The sequence below is a fragment of the Melanostigma gelatinosum genome (genome assembly GCF_949748355.1).
Source record: "Melanostigma gelatinosum genome assembly, chromosome: 3".
NCBI lineage: Eukaryota > Metazoa > Chordata > Actinopteri > Perciformes > Zoarcidae > Melanostigma > Melanostigma gelatinosum.
Window position 1 is genome coordinate 22,291,264 of NC_136636.1, and position 21,659 is coordinate 22,312,922.

A 21,659-nucleotide genomic window follows, 5' to 3' on the forward strand; every position below is an offset into this window, starting at 1 on the left:
CCTCCCGGGAAATCTCATCAGTTAAAACACAAAAACTTGTTCTCGTCTCTCCAGCAGGAATACATGGATTTCCCTCTGAGTGATTCTGCACACATTAGGACTCGGACTTGCATGTCTATTCCATTAGCCTTTACTCACAGTATATGCCTCGAGCCATTTTTCAGAAGCAACTTTAAAAAAACGGATACATGTTCCATTGTGATGGAATCCTGACCTGCTTGACTGAGTGTCCAACTGTGAATTCAATAAGTGAGGAATCAGAGAGCCAAGGAAATGCAGACATCCATTCACAGGACAGGGACAATCTCCTCATAGGCTCAATGTAATAACTTGTGATAGGAGTTCACTCATCCCGGCCCAGGGTGTTCCATAGGTTTTTGTGATTGTGAATTGCTGTGAGGAGGTGGGGGGCCTTAGAGGGAAATACAACATGCCAATCCCAACGCCTCCTTTCTCCTCACGAGCTTCAAAATCGGAAAGCCGTCTCAATGCAACGCTGCTCTATGTGCAGAAGAGATTATAAAAAGCAGGTGTGTTCAGTGGAGATTAACAGCAGACTAATTACCAGGGATGAGCTAATGATAGAGCCGCATATATTTATAAACATGCCAAATGGACTTATTAATTAAGCGTCGCAAGTTAATAAGCACACAGTGGGGAATGTGCTCGTCTCATTTTTTAAAATGAATGCTTTAATTGTGGGTGCAAAATTACCTGATGGTGTGTGGAGCTGTTTTCCATCATATTTAGCAGAAAAATGTGAAATAGCTCCTATTGTGGTAAGTACGATATCTCATAAGCTATTAGATGGATTACCATGAAATGTGGTAGAGATATCTATGGTGCCCCGAGGATGAATCCAATTGTGTTCAAAGTTGTTAATAATGTTGGTTTGACGTTATAAATATAACGTCAAACCAAACCTGTTAGGATGTTTTGGAGAGCCAGAACGCTTTTCTAAATTGACACTGTACAAAATACAAGGCACAGTTATTTGGCATAGTACATAGTACAAAGTTGTACTTAATAAATCAGAACCAGGTCAAAAAGAAAATGACAACTGGTTCAAAAATGTGTTTCTCTTTTTTGGGGGATATTGCAAAAAATAAAAAAATGTCAACAAAAATGGATGTGGGCTTAATCAGGGACTGTAGAAACAATGTAAGAAATACATGGAAGTCATTTTTTATTTATTTTTTTGCAAGGATTAAGTTACTCATGTTGGAAGTTATGAAGCAAAATGTGTTGATTTCATCAAATGTCGTTTCTGCTTTTCCAGTCCTGATTACCTGCGCTTTGGGTATAGGCCGACACTGAGGACAGATCTAATGATGGAATTTGTTTTGGAAAAGTAGCAGGTCACAGACAGGCAGCAAAATACAGCAAAACCTTAAACTAAAATCTATGTTGTAAAGGAATGATTTATCTTGTTGAGTATACAGTGCCCAAATACTGAAAGGTGACACCAGGAAACACAAGATACACTTGGTACAAGATATAATGAGTGTTCATGTGGAAATATTTTCACATTTTCTGGCTCAGAACCTTTGACAAATTATTCAATTTGCCTCCACGTTAACAGCGTGATTCACTGTCAGCGTAGTGGCCCAAGTTGATGTAAAGATTCTTCTTCGTTCCTGCTTCTGGTAAGGGGTTTTTGGACATGTAGGTTCCAGCGATGCATTACCAAACATTTAGTGACAGATCAGTCATTCTTTATGCAACATCTGTCCTCTTCAAGTGCAAGCAATTTTCAAAAAGCCACTTCAATCTGAAAGAGTGCTATCTCCCAAATCAGCAAAGGTCTCCTTCTGTTAGCGATCTTTCATTTACTACGTCTCGAGCTCTTGCTGCAGATCAGAGGAGTTTTAATGCCCCCGATTATCTCGTGAGCTTTTGAAATGCATGAATTATTGTTGGAGGTTACGGCTCAGTAATTAAGGGCCACAGGGCATTGATTGGACAGAGATTGTCACAGTTTGGCCAACATGTTTATGCCATAGGGAATCTTGCGAGCCAGAATGGGAGTGAGAGTGAGTCTCTTTCAGGCTTGGCAGGCCACCCACACTAACTTTGTATTGTCTCTTCTTCATGAGACCATTTCCCTTTCCCCCCTCCGTCTCACTCTCCCTGCTCATTGGCATGTTGGCTCTCTCACACACATTTTTCCAGGCGGGCATTTTGCTTTCAGAGAAATCCATTAAGATTAAGCAGAAGTAAAATGAGAAGCAACGTGTGGGTGTCTTCCCCTCTGTGGTGTCACACAAGACATTTTGTGACAGTGTGTGTGGGCTTAGACCTTTGACCATTTTTTCATCTTGCGATTGGCCAGAGGCCATCCAGTTCTTTCCTGCCAAACCATTTGTGCTGCCTCTTAAATAAATCTGACACTGGCGCTGCGTCCTGCTCTTCTTCATTTCATTATTTAGTTCATCTTACAATTTGACATTACGTCTTATATGAATTGACAGCTAAAGGTGCTATTTGATTGTTAGGTCTTTTTAGGGTTTGCAATTATTTTCATTGTTGATTAATCTGTAAAAAAAATGTTTCAATTCAAATGGATATTTATTGAGACTTTAAAATATCAAAAACAGTGAAAGCTGTCAATCACAATGTCCTAGAACCAAAGATAGTCTTTCCTCTCCTTGTAAGTACTCTATCAGCTGATTGGGGGCGTGCACTTTTAAGTAACCAACCAGATTCGGCACACCGGTTCCTCAAGCCAATCATATCGTTGCTGTCAATCTTTAAATAGTGTTCTCTCTGCTGCTGTCAGGTGTCTTTTCAGCGAAGCAGATGCAACCCGCCTCCACCCCAGTCGCCTCCAGTCAGCATCACAGTCATGCTCCTGATTCATCATCAGATAGCAGCAACTCCTGTCATCACCACCACCAGTGTCTGGACTCCAGGGGGGATTAGGCCTGTTGGACCTCAGTATCCCTACCCTCTGTGATAGTACTTCAGGATGGAGTCCAATCGCCAAAGACTTTGCACTTGGCATATTTGACGCTTGTATAATAAATCATTGTTCAATTATAAAACAAGTCTCTCCTGATTGAAATATTTTTTTTATCAAAACTGCTGTCGATCAACGAACCGATTTGACTTCTACTTTAGGGTAAAAAAACACTTTTTTAAATCCAAATTGGGTTTTAAGGAGAGCATGTTATTTTATTAAATGTATAAATTAGACCATTCATGTCTTAACAGTACCTCTACCTGGTCAGCACTGGTACGTAATGCCTGCAGGAAATACCCGAAATATTGCCCTTGTTGTATTTGTTTTCATCACACAAAAAGAAATGCCCCATTTCTAACACAATGCATTGTGGGAAAGGCTCCAGCCTCCTGCAACCATGAACAGGATAAGCGGTTTAAGGAATAGATGCTTTGATGAAAAAGCAAAGCACACGCTTGGTTTATCTGCATTGCTGTGTTTCCTGCTGTGCCCACATCATTAATATGCAGGAGAAATAAAGAGCCTTTGAGATACGTCCCCCGCTCTACCTTACCGCTCCTTTCCACATTAATCAACGTCAGTTTTACATCTCCTTCATTCACGTATAAAAGACAAGTCTCCCTGAGAGTTTCCTCTCGTCCCTCATGCCCTTCTTATCCTTTGATCTCGCTGAGCAGTCTAACCCTCTCAGGACACCGATAATTCTGCAGCATGCCCCATGTTGTTCCCTCACAGCTGCCTCAGAGACTCGGCAAAGCTCTCCACCAGTGGAGTGTCACACTTTCACCTCAAACAAATGCTGCAAGACTCTCTTCCCATCAAGCAGAGCTCATAGATATGTTTCTCAGTTACACATCTGTAATGAGTCAGAGAAGAGCTACTGACGACCGAGTGTTTACCATGCTTAGAGTCATAAGAATAACCCCTGCACCGAGGGTTTGTGATGAGTAAATTATGTAAAGTACATGAACATTTAGAGTGCAAAGATTTAGTCAAAACGTGCAATCATTGAAGGACCATTACCTTGTACATTAACTTTGACTGGGTATTTGAAGTCTTACAGCATTAGTGATCACTTCAGTCAATTATTTGGTTGAGTGCTCAAGATGTAGGTGCCGTGTGTCTCATAATCAGTTTATTCAACATTGTGGCCGATATGTTCATTTTTCCCTATTTGCAGTTTCATTCTTTTGTATTTAGTCTGGCGTCGTCGTGGAGTTTTAATGCTTCTTGTCTTGTTTACAACACTGCTGATAAAACCCAAATCTAGTGAGCTGCCTCACCTTTTCAAGCGGCCCATCTTTACTATACAAGACAGGTCTCGTACTTATTAAATACCCTTGCCTTATTCTATTTTAGCGTGTTTGTATTTTCGATTCTCTTGGCTTATCAATATGTTTTAACGGTATCTAAATGTCATAATGTGTTCCTTGTGCGTCTCGATGCTTTTGATGTTTAGTGTAAGGTACTTTGAATTGCCTTGTTGCTGAAATGTGCGATATGAATAACAAGTGTTGCCTATGAAGCCAAAGTCTGATACTTTATATTTTAAATTGTATTGATCTTTGCCATAGCGCTCTATTGTTATCTGAAAACTATTATAGAATTGTGAAATATGACTGCATATATGACAAAAAAGTTGCACAAAGCCTTTTGTGGCATACTGAGCCTGAGCTACGCAAAGTCTGATTAATAGCCTCAAGCATCGGTTTGGGGCTAAAGACTACAACTGGATGTGGACTTCCTGTAGAAAGAAGAGAGCCGACAAGACCTCTGTCGCCTGCACCTCATCTGTTTGAGGCTCGTAGCTTGAGGCTACATTAGCCGCTACTAGTAGAACTCACCTGAATATCTGACTGAACTGTGGCATTGTTTGTTTCTATTTGTCTACTATTTCATGACGTGTCCTTTAAAACCTGGTGGGATGTGCATGAGTACATTTCATTGGAAAACTTGTTTTTCTACTTCACTGTTGTTAGGAACTAATATAGATTCTTGTAAATATTCCAGTTACCCTCTGTATTATGACTCCAAGGACAGATGCATGAAACTCTGTTTAAATTGAAGACCAAAAGCTTATGCGTGGCGTGCACGACAGAAATACCTCGTCTTCAAGCCAAATGTAAGCCCCTGCATATGTTACATCTCAGTTAATGGGAAAATGTAAGCACGTGTTTTGAGTGTTATCCAGAGTGCTGATGAGACGGCACGCTCCCGAACCATCACTGAAGCTCCCCAAGGAGCTCGCCGATGTCCTCGCCAGCACTCGCGCTGGCAGGTAACCAGGGGTCACTCCTTCCTTCCAGTCTCAAGACTAACTCATCTATCAGCATTAGCTTATCCACCTACAGTACACAACACAACCCTCTGTGTTCTCTCTTGAGCTCAGTGTTGGGACTGAGAAGACGTTGCCAGCAGTTGGTTTTGAAGCCCACCTCTTGAGTAAAAGTTGTAGTTTCTCTCCAGTGCATGTAGTGAGTCTGTACTTTTTCCGCATTACTGTTTCAGTCATTTACCGTTTTGCCAAGATCTTCCTTTGTTAAATCATGAGTCTATGAATAAAAAAAGCAGCAAGACCCTCCTGAGTTTTGAGTCTCTACACAAGACTGCTTATCTCTTAATATTAGTCTTTATTATAGACATCATTATAGCAAATATATGAGCGTTATGATCACTCCTACAATTACACATAGACAGATATCAACATATCCATTTCAACTGTATATCCATTTCAACTGTATATATATATATATATATATATCTATATATATATATATCTATATATATATATATATATATATATATATATATATAGATATATATATATATATCTATATATATATATAGATATATATATATATATCTATATATATATATATATATAGATATACAGATATCAGAATGTGTTTATCTAGCAACATCATCCAAGCAGCCTTTGAGTTTGTATGCACATGGGAATAGTCACAATCTTCTTCTCTGTGTATTGAATTTGACGATACTATTTTGAGCAATGTCAACATATAATGAATGATATACCACTTCTTCTAGAAGCTTGACTGACAAATATGTTTTACAGACAAACAATCAGATGGAAATGTGTGACGGAAGGGTGAAGGTTAGCAGAAACATGGAGAGTGAACACATTACTGCCAGATTGACACATAACTATTGTTTGTAAAATGTCCTATCTGCGCCGGCCAAACTGAGTAATCGGTCCTGACCTGAGGGTTGCAATGTTCAGTTTTAAGAGAAAAACATGATCACATTATTGAGTTTTCTTGGATTTGCATTATCGACGTGTAGAAAGAAGAACGTTGCTGCAACACGTTCATGAAACTGCTCTGTAATACAAACCATGAAAACATTAAAAAAAACATGTAATAACGCATGGGTGGACGTACTGTTCGCATGGCATATCACGACATGTTCCCGTTTGTAGATCCCAGTATCTGTGTGGGAAGTATGCAGATCGTGCATACACACACATCTGCCTCCAGGGCAGAGTGACGGCTCAGTGGTTAGCACTGCCACCTCACAGCAAGAAGGTGGTTACTTTGATTCCCTGTGTGTGTGATTCCCACATAAAGACACATTATTCAGCTGGACAAGAGATTTAAAATTGCCCTGAAGTATGAATGTGAGAGTGGATGAGTTTGCAACTCTGTGTCCCTAATGATGTGCTGATCTATCTGATGTGTCTCCCTCTGCTTCGCCCTCATGTGTACGCCGCACAGGCCATGCTTATGTTATGAAACAACAGTTTTTCATTGTCTTTATTTGTTGCACATGACTCTGTTCTTGCTGTAAAGTAATCCATCTTTGAGTTTCAAATACATTTTGCTGTCATTTTAAATGTGTGTGTGCATAATGTGGGGCTCAATGTCATAAACTCCAAGGCACGATCATATTTGAAAAATAAATAGAACCTGAAATCGAATTTTTTTCGTAAATGTAAATTCAAACTTGATAATTGGACAAAAACGCGTTAGAATTGCTGGATCTATAGCTTTGAGATTGTGGTATGAGCTCAGTCCTCAACTGGCCTCGTCACTTTGGGAAGCAAGCATCAGTGACAAAAAGCCTGGTTCCTTAAAACAAGTCAAAGGTACAAGACAGAGGTCTATGATTCCAACAGGTAGCTCGGGAACTTGGAGAATCCAATTACCGAGCTTTAGGTTCTGTCCGCTATGTCACCGACTGCTGGGTTAAGTTAAACGGCTCTGGACTGTGAAGAAGCTATACCATAGCTTTGTGCCTCTGGTTGGTGTCTTGTCTGTTGCATTTTAACATTAGCAAGGAGACTCGTGTGTACTGTTGACAAACATTTAGCTTCTCATTAATTTAGTAAGAACAGTAAATTAGCATGTTTAAAGGATGTAAAATACTTCTTAAACTGATCATTTGTAGGCAAAGGTCAGTCACTGTGCTAGCTAGCATGTGTATGTGTGTGGGGCGGAATTCTTTTAAATAATAACGACCGAATGGTGAGCTTCATGTACGTACAGTTTTTTGTAATGTACCATTCCAAAGAATTTGTAATGCTTCCAGGCAATGGATGCACATCTCATCTAATGCTTTTGCTTAGTTTTTTGGGAGCCTCTCTACACAATGTGCAAGTGCCCTTTATTGTTAACTTTGTGCTTTTACTTTAGATTAAACTGGGAGACTATTGCCAGACAATGAACCTGAGGGAATTGGTGGGCTACTTTATTGGTACTGTAATTATTGCTACACATACTGGGAACCTTGCAGAGTTTTTAAAAACACAGCTCGGGATCTCGTCAGTATCCTACATGAGTGTCTTTGTAATTTATTTTTAATTTTTCTTTCAATGATTTAAAATGTGGGGTGTCTATATGTGGGAATAACAAAAGCAGCTGCAGCAGAGTGGAATGAAGAACACCAGTGCATGTTATGTGACTGTCATTTTTCTAGGTATCATAAAAGGAAACATTGTTGTGCTAGCTTGCTGAATTGATTGTGAGTGGAATAAGTACTTTCAGCATCAGCAAGCGCAAAGGCTTGTTTTACAAATGTACAAAGTGAAAACACAACAAAGCACAAAATCTACTCTTTTAAGTTGCCCTCTGTGAAGCTAATGCGCTAACAAGCCACTGAATGCTACGATTAACAGCTGTTAGCATTAGCTACCCTGCTATCTTCAAGTTGTTCATCATACTGTACTATTTTTTAAATATATTCTTAAATAAATAAAAGTAAAATGTCATTGTTGTTGCTGATTGATATGGTCGCCCAGTTGTTTTAACCAGCATATGCCTGCGTGGCTATAGGCACAAATGCAATTTAAGAAAGAAGATATCTGGCCCTGCTAAATAATATTATCAGGAATATCTTGAATGTATAATTATGTGATAAGCATGTTTCTCACATCATGACACCCAAATGATGATCATGTTCACTACACATATCACGTTGGAGTTATTATTATGAAGCATCTTTAATATGAGTCACTATTAGTGCAGGAAAGAGTAACTCTGTACTACTTAATTGATGTTTAATTCTGAATAACATGCCCAGCGTTTTTCCTCAAGACAGATCGCGCTCTCCACAGCTGAGCCTGAAGCTTTCACCGTGCAGCCCACCTGAGCCATTCACTCCTTATAGCCATGTGGGTAAACACGCTAGACTCAGCACAAATACAGTGCAGCACTGAAATGAGTTGTGAGATTAACTGTGAGTTTGACTATCGAATATATAGCTGCTCCACTTTTCTTTTTTTAATAGGTGGGCATTGCTGTCAAAACACATCCTGCGCCAAATGTGTCCCTTAATAAATCAGAAGAATGTTTACCCGTTGGTTAAAAGTTTGAACAAAAAAAAAGAAGAAGAAAACATTGAAAAGTGTTTTCCACAGCAGGAGAGTATCTTACTTGTGCACTTTTTCAGCCCGGACCCTTTCTTCACGGCGTGGCGGCTGAGTTTGCAGCTGAAGTTGTTCTCCCAGTACTCAGCAAACCAGATATTCCTTCTGTTGTTCTCCAGCGTTCGGCTGATGAAGTAACGATCAAACCCTAGACGGATCATTTCATTGTCATTGGCACAGTGTGTATCAGCACAGTGTTGGGACAGATTGTGAGCCGGCGCTCCGATGTGTTCTACAGTATAATTGATTCAATATTACATGTTATGTTCAACATACTCTGTAGCTCTGTTTGACAGAATTTTAGGTTTTCGACTTTTGATGATCATGTGATCAATGGTTAAGCATTACAACACATATTTTATTCTTTTGCAAACAGATACAGCCCTGCGAGATCTGATATATGCACAAAGCACTCCTCTGTACCTTTGATGGACTGCCGCTTGGGCAGGATGGTGACGGCTCCCTCTGCCATCTCCTCCTGGTGCACAACCGGAGAGATCTTTGAGCCCCAGCTGTCCGAGCCCACCCAGATGAAATGACCTGTCTGGTTGGCCTTTTTAGCTGCATGAAGTAGCCGCCTGCAAAGGTGAGGAAACAGATGTTGCAACGGATAAGTTCAGCATCCCGACCAACTCCGCTTTGATTTTGTTTTTGCAATTGGTTACGCAGCGGTCTGCCGGACGGACGCTGTTACTCTGATGCTTTTCTAATCTTCCATGGTGTGTGAGGTAACTATCACCAGGACCTACCTGATATCGTCTTCGTTGGCAAACAGTATGACAACTCTTGCGTTTGGGTTTTCTCTGAGGCGTCGGATGACCTTGTCAAACTCTCCCTGATTGGGCTCCCGGGGAATCTTGACAGACTGGGAGATGCACACCCCCCCTAAACACAAGGAAGTTTACAGATCAAGTCAATGTGATCATTCAGAGAAAGTGTAGAAAAATACCATCACAGTTTAAAATGAAAATCACAGAAATTAAAGTTAACATGAATTAAACATCGAAAATGTCACTTTACATTTTTTGTTGTGTGAACTGAATTTAAATGTAATTAGGTACAAATAATCAATCATGGGTGAGGTAATGAAATCGAGGGCTTTGTGTTGGGAGTACTTAAAGAACTGAAACTGAGATGGTGAAAATCTGCATTGACCAACGGGATGATAATTGGCTACTCAAGAGAGAATTCTCTGAGAATTTCTTCACAAAAGGTCTTTTCTTTATCTACACTATGCTGTTTGGCAGTTGGGAATGATGTGAATATGTGTAATAGTCTGTATGTTGTTTCTCTATTATTTTCACGGGGCATTGTACATTCCAATGTTGATTTAACGGAGACTTTTGCGGTACTTTTAACGGTAGGGAATGATCTGTTTTTGATAAAAGAAGAACCAGCTTCACAACCTCTTTTTCTTCTGGACTCTTCTCAGGAAGGTAAACGTTTTCTTCGCTCTGTTTACTATTGGTGTTTTTGCTAAAAACGTGACACCAAGGTATTTAAAAAAAGTAGATAAATGTTTTTGTATGCATGAATCTGTGAATGGAAGCAGAAGGTTTGTGGAGGCATGTGTGCTGCAGGCTGCAATGCTATACTGTACTGTTATGAGCATTTGATGACTCTCTTCATGGTACTACACAGAAAACACGTATGCAAGAATGTGAGTGCTTTTGGCCTGAATCCCCGCTTACACCCATAATACAGTACACTCACAATATGACGAAGAGTCCTTGCAAAGGCAAACTGAAAAGTACAGAAACAAAACAAAGAAACAAAAGGATGTTGGGTTGTGTTTTGTGTTTTGTGCAGTTGAAGCAATGTTTCCAGTGCTTCTCCAACAGGATTTCTTGGGGGGGGGTTTTAGAGTGCCTCAGTGTGGTTTATCTGAAGGATAAACCACAAAGCCGGGACACAACCAATGCATGTCTTAGTACATCCTGTACTCTCACTGTAGAGCCTATATACAGTGGATACATACTGTACCTGGCAGTGCTGTCGATGGAGACCAGTTCAGAGTCAGGGAAGCTAAAGTATGTAAATTAGTCTTTGCCAGAGTGAGTTTGTGATTGCAGTGTCATACGAAAGATTAACTCTACAGCCCGACATGTTGTTCTCCAAAAAGCAATCAGAGGAAACAACCAATGAAATGATTGAACAATTTAACTGCAAATTAATTAAAGTAACACCTCCCTCTCCATCAGCTGAGTCATGTCAACGACTTGAAGCATGAAGCCAACGCAGATAAAAAGGTACAGCAGCAGAACGGCTTCTATCGTTGTTATTCTGCCGCTTGTAGATTATTGTCCCGTGTGTGTGACAGTGCACGGTGGTCTAGACTCCTGTCATTCTGCGGTCTTCCTTTCTACTGCCCAGCTCAATGAGGAAACGGACAAATCCAGATTTAGCTGTCTAAAAAAGTGCTGAGGTTTGAGTCCTCGTGTTGGATGAAACCGTTTCGTTCTTGCACAGCTGTCACCAAACCTCGTTAAGTTTGAGAAGGCCGGACAGAATTTCTGACCCTGTCCTCGGACACGCAAAGGTTTACAATGATGTCAGCGAAAAAAAGAACTGCAACAATCCTGCAATGAGTGCTGTAGACACGTTTTGAGAATGATGGGCTGCAATAGCGAATGAGAGTTTGTGTAGAAATCAACGTCCCCGACTCCAAATTCATCATCTGGCGCTGTAACGACGGCAAAAAAACAAAAAGCAGTATAGAAGGCAGGACAGCAGGATATCAAGGTCACCAAATCAAAACACCTTGTCACGCTTTTATTGCGTGACACTCCCACCTAGGCAGTATCTTTCTAGTATGTTTACCACTGCATGGAAAACAATTGCAGTCATGCAAGCGTTTAGCTTCTTGCAGTTTTGTACTTTGCTTTACCCTCTTGGGGAGTTCCACAGTTCCAATAAAGATATCTTTTACCATCCCACAGCCTGAAAATTAAACCATCAATTTGCAGACCTGTTGAATAAGCTGTGGGCTCACAGTAAGAGGAACATATTGCATTGCTGATTTGAATAATTCAGAATATAATGCTTTTACACTTGTGTATTTGTTACAGCCGTAGAAAACAAGCAGTTTAACTTGCAGCACTAAGATGCATGATACATTTTTTAGCAAGGGTGACCACCGTTGGAATGAAAATTCCCGAACAGGATTAGTGCCAAGATGTACCAAGTAAAAGGCCTGGTGTGTTCATTTTAACCAGTTTCTTTTAGAAATGGGTTATTTTGCTTTGTATCGAATGTAGTTTTCAGAAGGGAGAATGTTTTTGTCACAATGATCAAAAGACATTTGCAAATGTAAGATGTGTTATTTCTGTAACTCGACTTATAACAGCCCGCAGAGCTGCGTCAATTTCATCCACGCTTGGGATCATTTTAGTTGCTGTTTTTTTGTCCAAATCTTTTGTGGTTGTAGCTCGACAGCTATGTAGGCGGATCCCATCTGCAAAGCTCCGATCGGTCAATTGTTCCTCTGACTGAGGGAAACAGCCGTCAGTGACACAACAACAAGATGTGGTTGGTGATTCAGCGGTGAAACTGGGTGAGAGATTAGATTTGTAGATTCTTTATTCTTTATAAATAAACATGAATAGTTTATGGATTAATGGTTTCTAGCGCAGTCCAATGTTCTGACAAGACTGTTAGGAACAAGGATTTGAGGTTGTTTCAGTTTTCTGAAAGTTTCCTTTGGATGTATTCCAGATGTTGAGCAGGAAGTGCATTGAGTGTTTGATCCAAGAAGGGATTTTTGGTATCCCTAAACAAAATAAAAATACAATCACGCTTTAACTGTCTGGTTGCTTCTCGTCATCTTTTATTTCATGGCAGACTGCTGCAGGGAGAGTTTTTCTTGACTGCATTTGTGAGAGCATTTCATCACTTCAGCCATTTGTGTGTGATGACCCACTTGTCCAGTTGACTCAAGCAGGCTCTATTATCGTCCATTTGCGGGTGTTTAATCAAATTGATGGGTTTAGATAAGTGAGAAGCATGCCAACAACGCCGTCACTTTGAGGTTCTCACATGCCACAGCGGAGGACTATCCTGTTGTCATCTTAACAATGTGTTCACTAAAATGAATGGAAAGTAATGTTGACAAATAGCTGCTGCCGTATCAGGGCAGCCGCAGACATGTCATCTGTCTTTGCTACAATGGCTGAGCAGCTTTCATTTTCTGCTTGTCATTTATATTCAGATGCCTTCCAGATAACAACGGACATGCTGCGTGTGAGATCAAGTCATGGCATCAACAACCACTGCATGTTCTTTCTATTTTAATTATGTGAACACCAGATTCCATAACGCAAAATCGAATTATGTTCAAATAAGCTGACGATTAGATTTAGAATGCAGAAAGAAGATCTGTTGATTCACAAAAGGAGATGAGAAACTGTTATTAATGTTTTTCGTGACCTTAGGTCATCGGAGACCAAATTCAGGTGCAGTCAACCATTTCCTCTCACTCGACCACTGCGTGATACAGCTTTGCACCTGCAGAGGCGACGCTCGCAACATCTACTCCGTGTTTGCTCATAACACTGACTATATCCTGCTTCCTGTGTTTTAAAGCTGTCTTTTGTGCTTCCCGCATAGTTCTTGGACCTGAGTAAAAAATATACCCGTTATACATGAATATAAAATGGAGTAACTATATAAAAATGTGACTTATAATAAATCCAGTGGGAGGTAATTTCCACAACCAACAAACACAACAATTAATTCGAATGCCATACTGACAGTGTATATTACAGTTAATATTGAAATACTAGGCAATTAAAGCAACTTCAGTTATGGTTAACAGCAACTTTGCAAGCAAGGTTGTGTCTCGTCAAGGCAATCCTACATAAAAGAAAACATCACAATCTGTACAGAAGAAATAGAGCAAAAGATCAAGACATATGCTGAAAATACAGAAAAACACATACAAATAAAGGAATGCTTCTAGCCGTACAGCACAATGAAACAAAGCCACAGCAATCAGTTCATGGGGGATTCTAAAAACAAATTATAATTACAGAAGTAGTAATTATTAAAATGCAAACCCTATGCAGGGGAAATAATGCAGTAAAATCTGTTATCAGCACAAACTAGAATTACCGCCTCACACTTGTGTTGATCTCTAATGTTGCAGTTAACGTCAGGTCTGTCCAAAATGTCACCACTTCATCATTTTATCATAATTAGCATACGAATTCTTGAGTAATGGCCAAAGACGTGTTTTGTGAGGTAACGTGATCTTTGATCACCAAATCTATTCAGTTCATCCTCGAGTCCAAGTGGACGTTTGTGCAAAATCTCAAGAAATTACCTTCAGGTTTTCCTGAGACATCAGGTTAATGAGAACGGACTGATGTGAGGTCACAGTAACTTTGACCCAAACATTTGAATCAGTTCATCATTGAGTCCAGATGGACGTTTGAGCCACATATGAAAAAAAAGCCCTCCAGGCGTCCCTGAGATATCACATTCACGAGAATGGACTTGATGTTGTTATTACCGTCTGTCCGGTCCATCAGAATAAGAAGTTGACCATATCAACTTTATATGTTGTAAGTGGAGAAAACATCACTTGCGCCTCTTTAATTGCCGCTTTAGGTTTTAGCACGTTGAGAACTTCTCTTGGCTACCATCATGTTAGTTAAACTAAACCACCAGACTAGTTAGATACAGAACACAATCTCACACAAACAACACTAAAAACACATATCCTGTGTAGGAATGCATGTATGTATGATTTCATAAATGTTCGTATTTGTGTTTATGAGGAACATTTAAAGTACACAGTATCTTGTATGTATAGCACAGTACACTGTATGGAATCCTCTCCTTGTAAACCAGGGATTACATTTCAATGATGCTGAACTCCACATGAGCTGACAAAAGCTTTTTATTTTAACGGGGACTTTAGTGTCACTTCCTTCATTTTGCCTGTATTTTACATCAGCACATGTACAAGAGCACATTTTATATTTCATGGCTTTCATGTAATAATTCAAGGTAAAACATTTTGTCATTTCCTGCTTAAATCAGGACTTATAAGAAGTGAGCTTTTTTTTACCTTGCAGCAGTCCTACAAAAACAAAAACAAAAAAACTCTGTTTTTTAATTCCATTGAAAACATCAGTGTTGCTGCTCTGTGCTCTAGTTTGAATGCATTATGTAAAGACCTCTTAGCCAGGGAGCAAAGTTATTCACCGAAAAAAACAACAAGACGGATGTCCTCATGTTGAATACTGATAGCGCTGAATCAGCATTAACAATCAGCTATTGCTGGATTAGTGAGGACGTTTCTCAACAAGGAATTTGATCATATTTATCTTATTTGAACATTAAAAATGACGTGTGAACTATTCACCATTATAATGTTCTCAGCAGCTGAACTGTAGCTTTACAAATGAAATGTCAACTGTGGAAAAGTCACAAAAGTTCATGGAAGCTTTTGAGAACTGAACTGACAAAATGATTGAAAGCGGGAAACCGGATCCTGAGAAACTGTTTGATGCTTTAAGTAACTGTGTCTGTGATGGTTTTACCTCCCTACTGCATTTACAACACAAAGAGGAATCTTAGGTTTGCGGTTGGCTTGCTTTGCGTCAGGAGGTTGTTTTTGTGGATGTGTGAGGAGATTTGAAATAACCTCCTCTTGCAAATGATTCCCTTTTCTTGCCAAGTCTATACTGTTTAACTTTAACTGCCTATGCGGGTCTGACGTGCCAGAAAAGAAAGTCCCGTCCAACGAAGCCATTTGTTTTTCATAACACATTTCCAAGACAGATTCTTTCCTGCAAGCCCGATCGGCGTGGCTGGTTGGAGACTTTAATCTGTTATGCTGTGTCCATGCTCAGTTCAATTAAACCAACGAAATACAATAGTATTAAGTCTGAAAACACAATTTGTTGTGTCGCCGCTCCACTGAGTTTCCTAATTGTACATCTTTCCGCCGTTATTTGTTCACCACAACATGTCTTTTTGTGTGTTTAGTCTGCGGAGCAAGTCAAGTAAATCATGAACCATTTGGACATACCATCTTGACTCCTTTGCTTTTCTTTTTTTTAAGCTCTTGATGCTTCTCACTTTTCGGAGTGTGCGAAAGTTGGTTAATCTCAGACATCAGCTTGAAATATTATGTTCAAATCAAATGAGAGCACACACCAGTCAAAAAGCACCAGGGACAATAATATGCTATAAAATACTTTTCAACCCCCGAATAGGTTTTTAATTTGTTCAAACGTTTGTTCATATTTCAGAACAACATAACATGCTGGGCCATCTTCATGAGGACCACGTCACCGATGTTTCTGTGATAGGGTCCGTGTCAGAGTGCAACAGCTACTTTGAAAAACACCACAAAAGAAGAGTAAGTGACGACTAAAAATCAATTCCAGATGTAGTCATTTGTATCTCTGCCAGGGAGGTTGTGTTTTCAGCCTTGTTTGTTTGTTGGCAACCTCAAAAACTTAACAATAACAACAATTGAGATTGTTTTGTTGGTGCAAATGTGGACCCAAACACAGACTCTCAAATGTTTCTATGGAACGAATTAAAGGGATCATATTGTGCTCATTTTCAGTTTAATACTTGTATTTTCGGTTTCTTCAAGAACATGTTTAGTGTTCAAAAACATGATTTTTCTCACAATGACTGACTTACTTTACTTAAACATACTCACTACTTTTTCATCAACTATTGCACTTACTAAAATACAAAAAGTGTCACTTTTGTATTTCCAAATCTTAATTTCCTAGCACAATTATGAAACTATAAATATTTAAAGATGTAATAATCAATATTTTTATATTAATAATGGCTTGAATGACATTGTGTTAAAATGCATTCTTGATAGATGTTTGCTCACTAATCATCACATACTGTCTTATCCTCAACACGTGTACTGTGTATTGTGTCCAATGGTTTGATGATATTGTATTTAAAATAAAATAGAACATCATCTTTCTTCAAGTTTGTGGTCCACGTTGACATGTCAAAAATAAGAAAATAATGAAATTCCCTCTACTTACTTTGGCAAAAATAAAATGGAGCACTGTCACTATCCATGGTGTTTAGATGAAAAGGACATTTTGACAAATATGGCAAATTACAGCAGTTACACACACACATACTCCATTCTGCCCATTCTGACTTTCAAACATCATTTCAACACAGTTCAAACAGAAAAAAACACTTTGGAAATAACAGGTGTGATGTCGGCTGTGCTCACAGACAACATAAGAGATCACAGAAGAAAAGGTTTCAGGTAACAGAAATTTGACAACGTTGTTGTGCATCTTTGTTACATGCTTCGGATGGTGGAGGAGTCAAAACAGGTCATCATTTAAAATATGACCTTTAGCTAGTATCACCTCCATCAAGCTAATCCCTGTCATGTTTTAAAACAAACATGACAGCAGAGTCAGCAGATAGCTGGTAAAAACAGTGAAGCATTTAGCAGCTAAAAAGCCCGATATTTCCTTTTGAGGTTGGTAGAGAGCAAAATGGAGCTCAAAGTGAGTAAACATTGGACTTACATTCATCAGATGGCCCAAAACACAACTCCAAATCAGTGATTATGTTGTTCAGCATTAGATAAAGAAATGAGCAACTGTGTGCTAATAAAGCTATTTCAGCTTTATAAGGCCAGACTTCGGTTTGTCAAACATACGTGATGTTTAGATTGTGGAGATGTTCAACAAAGGGGGCATGCACTCGTTACAGTGGTACTAATCAACATTATGTTTTAGTCCTCATTATGTTTAAGTGAGTTTGTATTATTGTTTTATTGAGAAACTGCAGATGACTGGGATTTTCTTGTTAATTCTCTCTGGACAGCCTAGACCTCCTCCAGAGATTGTTTTTCACACCTCTGACATGTCCTGTGTAGAGAAAGGAATTTTCTACTCAATCAAATGTCTCTCCAAGGAAGAGAAAAAAAACAATTTGTCGTTTTATTGAGAAGTTATTCTTGCCGAGTGAACTCAAGAGAAAATACCAGGTGGTTTGAATGTTTTGCTTAATATGTTATTGGTGCTATTGTGAGAGATACTGTGAGTGGAAAGGGACCTGCGATAGCACAGAAAATCTCTTATGAAAGAAAAGCTAAGCCTTAAAAAACAAAAAAATGATACACAGCTGCTCGGGAGTATTTTTGCACCATAATTGACTTGCCACAAGCATAATTTCCCATCATTAGAGGGACCTGTTGCCTCGGAGCACAGGAGCTTCCAAGGAGGAAAATCTGAGCCCTTAAGCTTCCAGGCCTGAGAGATAACAGTGCTGCAGAACCACAACTGCAGAGATATGGGTACAACATGTGGGCAACAAACAAGACCATTTTGCAGATGCATTATGTTGGGTTGTAGAAATCATATCAAGCATTCTGTTAAACATAATGAATGCAGACCTGAAGGAACATTTGATTAAAAACAAAAAAAATCTGCAAAGGAGTGGAAAGTAAGTGCAACCTCAAGACGTGATGTGTGGAGTAAAGTGCTTTCAAAATGCCTGAATAATGTGCTCGGCCCCTTTTCTAAATAAAATGAAATAAAAAAACCTCTTCGCTTTCCTGCCCTTGAGACGACGCCTCCGATTGGTTCCGATCCTAAAGAAAAGCTCATCTGCAGGAGATGAATGACCTCTGTCCATTCATCATCATCGTCTCTGCACCAATTAAACGCCGAGAAAACACTGCAGAGGAAGCAGCTGCTTTCATCTTCTAATTGAATGATCGATTTGCCTGTTTCTCTATCACCCTATAAGATGCTTTTATGATACAACCCCTAAAGTGTTTGAGTTGATTTATAGAATGCAGCTTGAGCAGGCCCACTGATGAGGGAAAGTGATATATGCACCATTTGTGAATTCATATGGTGTATAAAATAAAATCGGTCTGCTGAGGAAACAAAGCACACAGAAAAAAACAAGTCAAGTGTTTTGATTTGCTAATTTGTTGTTGCTGTCGAGTACCTCTGGAAGAGACAGACATGTAGACAGAAATAATGTAAAACATCTTCAATATGTTCAGAAATATCCTAAATCTGAGACCGACTTGTGTGGGAGTTCTGAAAAAGATTTTAGTTGTCATTGTTTTGTTTTAACAATAGCTCATCCTTAGGGCTGGACACATCGCAATACACGAACCTTTCATCAGGGATCTATATTCACTCCACCCTTCAGGACAATTGGTGTTTTGGTGTTGGATTTTACGAAGACTATTTTTCATTAGAGAGCCGTTTGCCATTCTATTCTTGGTGAAGGATACGTTTGATATCGTGTAGCAGCTTTCAGTTTCCACTCTGGGGGCAAAAAAGGAAAAACTGAAATTCTTTCAAAGAAAGTTTTTTTAGGGATTGGTGTTTGACTAACATGGTTTTGTAAGACTGATATTTTTAGATAAGTGGGCCCTATAATCCACATTCTGCACCAATAGATAGAGTATTTTAATTTGCTCTCATTTGCTGAAGTTCAGGTCTCCACAACAACGCTAGTTCAAGCTTCACGGTTCAATTTATTCATCCATAACATCAGAGTAAATTACACTGTTTCCACTTAATCAACCAACCCTGATTACAGAGCATATATAGATACCCCTAAAATAACACAACAGACAAAGATAGATCTCTGAACGTGTGGTTGAGTCTGTGTATGGGATGTTACACACAAAATACCAATCTGACATATTGGCAACCAAAGATACAGGGATGGACAAAATAAGAGAAACACCTCACAAAACAACACAGTCTTGCACAGCTTGCAATCGGGAGCTTATGAAGTTAACAGCTTGACGTTTGAGCTGTTTTTTCCACAATATTGTTGGTGCTCTAAATAAATAAATACAAATAAATCACTGCGCATGAACAAACACATCTCTAAAACTGGATGACTCAGTCTAATTATTTCCTTTCGGTGCTGACAAGGACTTGCTGTGAAACCGTGATCCACATGCTGTACAGTGTTCAGCATGTCTAGATTCAAACAGACATAATGCATGCATACTTGGAAAAGCTGTTAAATATGCCAGCAGGAAACCCAGCAGGACAGGCAGTAGTTGCCCATTTCAGCACAGAACACCCACAAAGCATCGTGGCAGCTCCCTAACTCAAGCATGAGCAGAGCTTTGCAGTAATCTGACGCATAAAGAGAGTTCAAGGTCCAGACTGGTATGTCTCAGCTATATTGGATAGATTGCGCTCAAATTTACTGGAGAGATTCATCATCTAAAGAGGAAGAATCCTCCCCAGGAGTTTCCTTCAGCACCAGGAGGATTACATGTGTGGCTTTGACTGAAATGTCCCACCAGCTATGGGACGGATGAATTTGGTACATACCTTAATTTTCCCTTTGAGAAGAATAGCAGTTACTTTGGTGATCTCAGAACACATCTGGTTCTATCATCATGTCAAATGTTGTCTCATCCTTTGGGCAAAATAAAGGTGTTGAACGTGACATACCTTCTAAACATCACCATGTCAACAATTTCACTGCAAGCACATGTTAGCGGGCTGACATTAGCATTAAGCTAAACACACTACTGTACCCGAGTACAGCCTCGCCGATTCGCCGAGTCATTTTTTATTTTCTTATTCCTAAAAATAAAATTTGCAAATATAATGTCAGGCTACCAAGACCCCCAGATGTTTATTCTGAGACGGAAAAAAAAAAACTGTGGTGGAGAATGTTTTGGTTGTTTTCAAGTGATTATTCTGAAATGTGTTTGTGTGCATCTTTGTGCTTGTGTGTGTTAAGAAAGACTTGAGTTAATGGAAGTCTAATACAGTCTGTGGAATTGTAATAGCCAATGTACACACTGACTTAATACTGTACTTTTAATACTGTACTTTTGAGGTAACATTAAACAAAGACGTGATTACCCCAAAAACAGGATTGTGTGCAGACAGGAAAATATTTCACACAGCCTGTGATGTTGTTGAGTGCTCAGCTGCACCAAACCAATTTTGCATCAAAGAAGCCAGATGAAAAGAGTCCAAAGCGAGCGACAGTGATATAATTTCCCCTGAAATCTGTTGCAGCAACATTTCCTCAACAAATGCAGCATTGTCCATGTTGGCACAATTCAAACGTGTTTTTCTGCTCGCAAGATGTCAATAAATATCACAGTGTTGTACACACAATGCAGTTAATAAACACTGTATCCTTTCGAACTTTCCAAGCCTGACCTAAACTTCATAGCAATCTTTTTTAAAGTGCACTTTGTTTGCAAATGTGTTCTCTGAGGGCCTTAATATGTGTCTGTCGGGGTATTTGTGTAGCGAAGAGGAGGTTTCACATGATGAAAGCTGGTTTTAAATTACTCCTTTTGTATGTCATCGTGTTGCTGCATTGTACGAGGAACATATACGGATGAAAGATAAAGACATGTACAGATGTGAAAGAAAGAGATCTTGCAGCTATCAGGTCAGGCGCTGATGCAGTATTTTGACATGTATTCGAATGCATCGTTTATTTGTCTTTTATTTGTTTGTTTGTACAGGGGGGTGCTGTCCCGGGTGCTGAAACGCAGCGCAGAAGATTGAAAGACCGACAGTCTCAACAAAGCCAGGTATTCTATTTTGGACCCATCTGTTAGCATAGGATACAGTTCATATATACATTCATTTTTTAGAGACCTACACATCGGCAAATTCTTCTTTTTTTTAGGACAATTGCACAATTTGTAGTTGTTTCTGTTTCAATAAAAAAGAAATATTTGAAGTCCGATTTTTGTCCTCATCTCACACTAGATAATAATAGTAAAGAATAATATAAATAAACAATGACTGCAAATTTGAACAAGCTTTTGATGTCGTC

At 39.3% G+C, this 21,659-nt stretch overlaps 1 protein-coding gene across 1 annotated transcript in view; it reads right to left on the reverse strand.

Annotated features, from left to right (window-relative positions):
• Positions 1-21,659, reverse strand: part of LOC306775112 (metabotropic glutamate receptor 4-like) — a 139,342-nt gene that overhangs the window by 22,780 nt on the left and 94,903 nt on the right. Inside the window, exons 4-6 of the mRNA XM_079265351.1 lie at positions 9,596-9,731; positions 9,270-9,424; positions 8,854-8,994 (exon numbers count right to left, since the gene is read on the reverse strand). Coding sequence (XP_079121477.1) covers positions 8,854-8,994; positions 9,270-9,424; positions 9,596-9,731 — 432 coding nt within the window. The remainder of the gene's footprint in view (positions 1-8,853; positions 8,995-9,269; positions 9,425-9,595; positions 9,732-21,659) is intronic.